Source organism: Zingiber officinale, chromosome 5B (genome assembly GCF_018446385.1).
Source record: "Zingiber officinale cultivar Zhangliang chromosome 5B, Zo_v1.1, whole genome shotgun sequence".
NCBI classification, from domain to species: Eukaryota; Viridiplantae; Streptophyta; class Magnoliopsida; order Zingiberales; family Zingiberaceae; genus Zingiber; species Zingiber officinale.
In genome coordinates, this window is record NC_055995.1 from 51427219 (window position 1) to 51429797 (window position 2579).

A 2579-nucleotide genomic window follows, 5' to 3' on the forward strand; every position below is an offset into this window, starting at 1 on the left:
GTGTCATAATTGGGGATCAAAGCATAAATATCTAGGTGACAACTTGAGTACGCTACCGTTGCACTATGACTGGGCCGATCAATCAACTGCACTTGGAGCATATTACAGTTGTTTTTAAATTTATTTATTAATGAAACCCTCAGTTTTGTTTATTAATTACTTATTATTCTTTATTTTTTATAATAATGGATATCCTTTGACTAAGATTTTACCTTATCAATATTTGTTTAGAAGTGTGATCAACGATCAAGTTGCATTTTGTGTTGAAGTTGTGGATTAAGAATGTTTATCTTAGTAGACAATCTCGATCGTCATGAGCTATGATGACGATCTACACTCAATGAGATCTTATATATCAGAATTCAACTCTACTAGGTTGATCTTATCTTGATGGATATATCATCGTCATTAGTACGTTTTGTTCAATCTTTTTCATGATATCTAATTATTGATCTTTGAACAGAACTCTCTCGTTTTTATTTTTTATGGTAGACACATCACATGCTGGTCAGCAACACATCATCTACAATAATCATGTATGCTGAACGCTTTGTACATGCCCCACCTCCAAAACCCTGCATATATCGTAACAAGCCAGGCCTACTTCAATAGTATCATCCTCATTTTAATGTTTCTGAAATCTTTTCCTTAATCTGACACCAATTGACTCACATCAGCTTAAATTGGCTATAATAAAACCTTGTCATGGGGAAAATGATTAGTTCTAGCACAGCTGTAAACAAAGCAATTGGAGAAGCATGTTGAAGTAGTTCAGGACAATTTAGCATGACACATTCTTCATAAACATTGGCTTTATAGAAAAAGAGAGAATGAAATAAAACATAAGAAAATTTTGATTAGATACAATCCAAAAGAACATTCCAACTTTCCAAAGCATCTTTCCAAGCTTTCCAAGTGAATGAACACAGAAACAAAGCTTCAATAAACTAGAAGAAATCCAGATTAAAGGTCTCCTGCCAGATATTACACTTATATTCATGAGCTTCCACCTCATTAATCCTTAAATGAGTAGCTGCTTCATCTACCACAATCATCTCTTCTAGTTTAAAGTTGCAGTTCCTATCAGAACTTCGATTGCTTGAAGTGTTTCCAAGACCTAATTTATCTGAGGCATCCAAGACGCCTCCTAAAAGCCCAATGTTCTGCTGGAGTCGGCTGTCAATATTCACATTAAAAGTCTCCATCGAATACGAACATGTTGGAAATTCAAGCAATGGGAATGGGCCTAAGGAAGACAGCAATGGTGATTCCTCAACGGAAGAACTTTTAGCATTTGAGCAAAGAGCATTCATGGCTTCTTCTCGCACTCCTACTTCAGTCAGTGCCTTGTGGGTGCTCTGATCAATTCCCATCTGTAGGAGCTTCTTACTTAGATGTGAATTCCAGTAGTTCTTGATCTCGTTATCAGTTCTTCCGGGCAACTGCAATGCAATTCGTGACCATCTGCAATCATATTTAACATGAGACATCTTTACACTAGAAATAAAGGTTTCGATTGCTTGGAGGAATTCTTTACCTGTTGCCCATAATTTCATGCAGTCTTATGATCAAATCCTCTTCTTGCCAAGAGAAATTCCCTCTTTTGACATCCGGACGCAGGTAGTTGATCCATCTGAGCCTACAACTCTTGCCACACCGCTGCAATCCTGCATGAAAAATCGATTGGTTCAGATTGGGGGGGGGGGGGGGGGGGGGGGAGAGTTGAAGAATTCCTGCTAATTTTGGCACACTGCTCCAGCAGCCAACTCCATATTTAATAATGTGGTTGTAGAGTTTCTCATCCTCTTCTGGAGACCACAATCCTTTCCTCAGTTTCTGCTTGAGAGAGAGGGAATGCCGTCCCATTTAGGGATGATTTGGAGGAAGAAGTAGACTAAGGTGAAGCAATCAAGTGGTGATTAAGCTAATCTTTGATGACCTTCCGTTGTATATGGATTGGGATTTAAGGATTTAAGGTATTGTCCCTGTGGTGGGAACACATTTAACTTTAATAAAAATTGGCAACCAACTGTAGTGGAGGGAAAGGTGAATAGCTTCTTTGGGTAGTTGGGAAATGACATTTTCATTAGAGGGTCAATTATGTGAAGCTTCTTTAGCCTGAGACATGCTATCTAAATATAAGGAATAAAAAAAAAACTCTAGCTTAATTGATCAAAATATATCTTTCGCTTTCTTTACATTTCATGAATATTATCAACAAATATCACGCACTGGAGTTTGTTGTAATTGAATTATAGATTAATACCAACAACTAAAGCTAATATGACTTGTCCAAAAAGAACTAGTTTATAAATCTGTCTATATTTATCTTATTTCAACTGAAGAAGACATTACGGGGATGGGGATTACTTGAGCTTTGAGAAGCATATTTAGATTTCTTCAAGAATATGATTTAGATATATCTTTACTTTGGACGGTAACAAGGGGCACAATCTATCACTAATCAAAATGAAGCAGTGAGGTTCAGTATAGAATTACTGATGGTCCATTGCTGTCCCTGTCACTTACGCTGATGGAAGTTCATGTAACCACTGTACTAAAAACAAGAGGAGTCATGT

At 37.1% G+C, this 2579-nt stretch overlaps 1 protein-coding gene across 1 annotated transcript; it reads right to left on the minus strand.

Moving 5' to 3' along the window:
• Positions 1-887: 887 nt before the first annotated feature.
• Positions 888-1866, minus strand: LOC121987397 (myb-related protein Hv33-like). The gene is made up of 2 exons (XM_042541209.1): positions 1538-1866; positions 888-1464 (listed from the first exon to the last, which is right to left on the minus strand). The coding sequence occupies exons 1-2, from the start codon at positions 1864-1866 to the stop codon at positions 948-950; spliced, it is 846 nt and encodes a 281-aa protein (XP_042397143.1). The 3' UTR covers positions 888-947.
• Between the last annotated feature and the right edge of the window lie 713 nt (positions 1867-2579).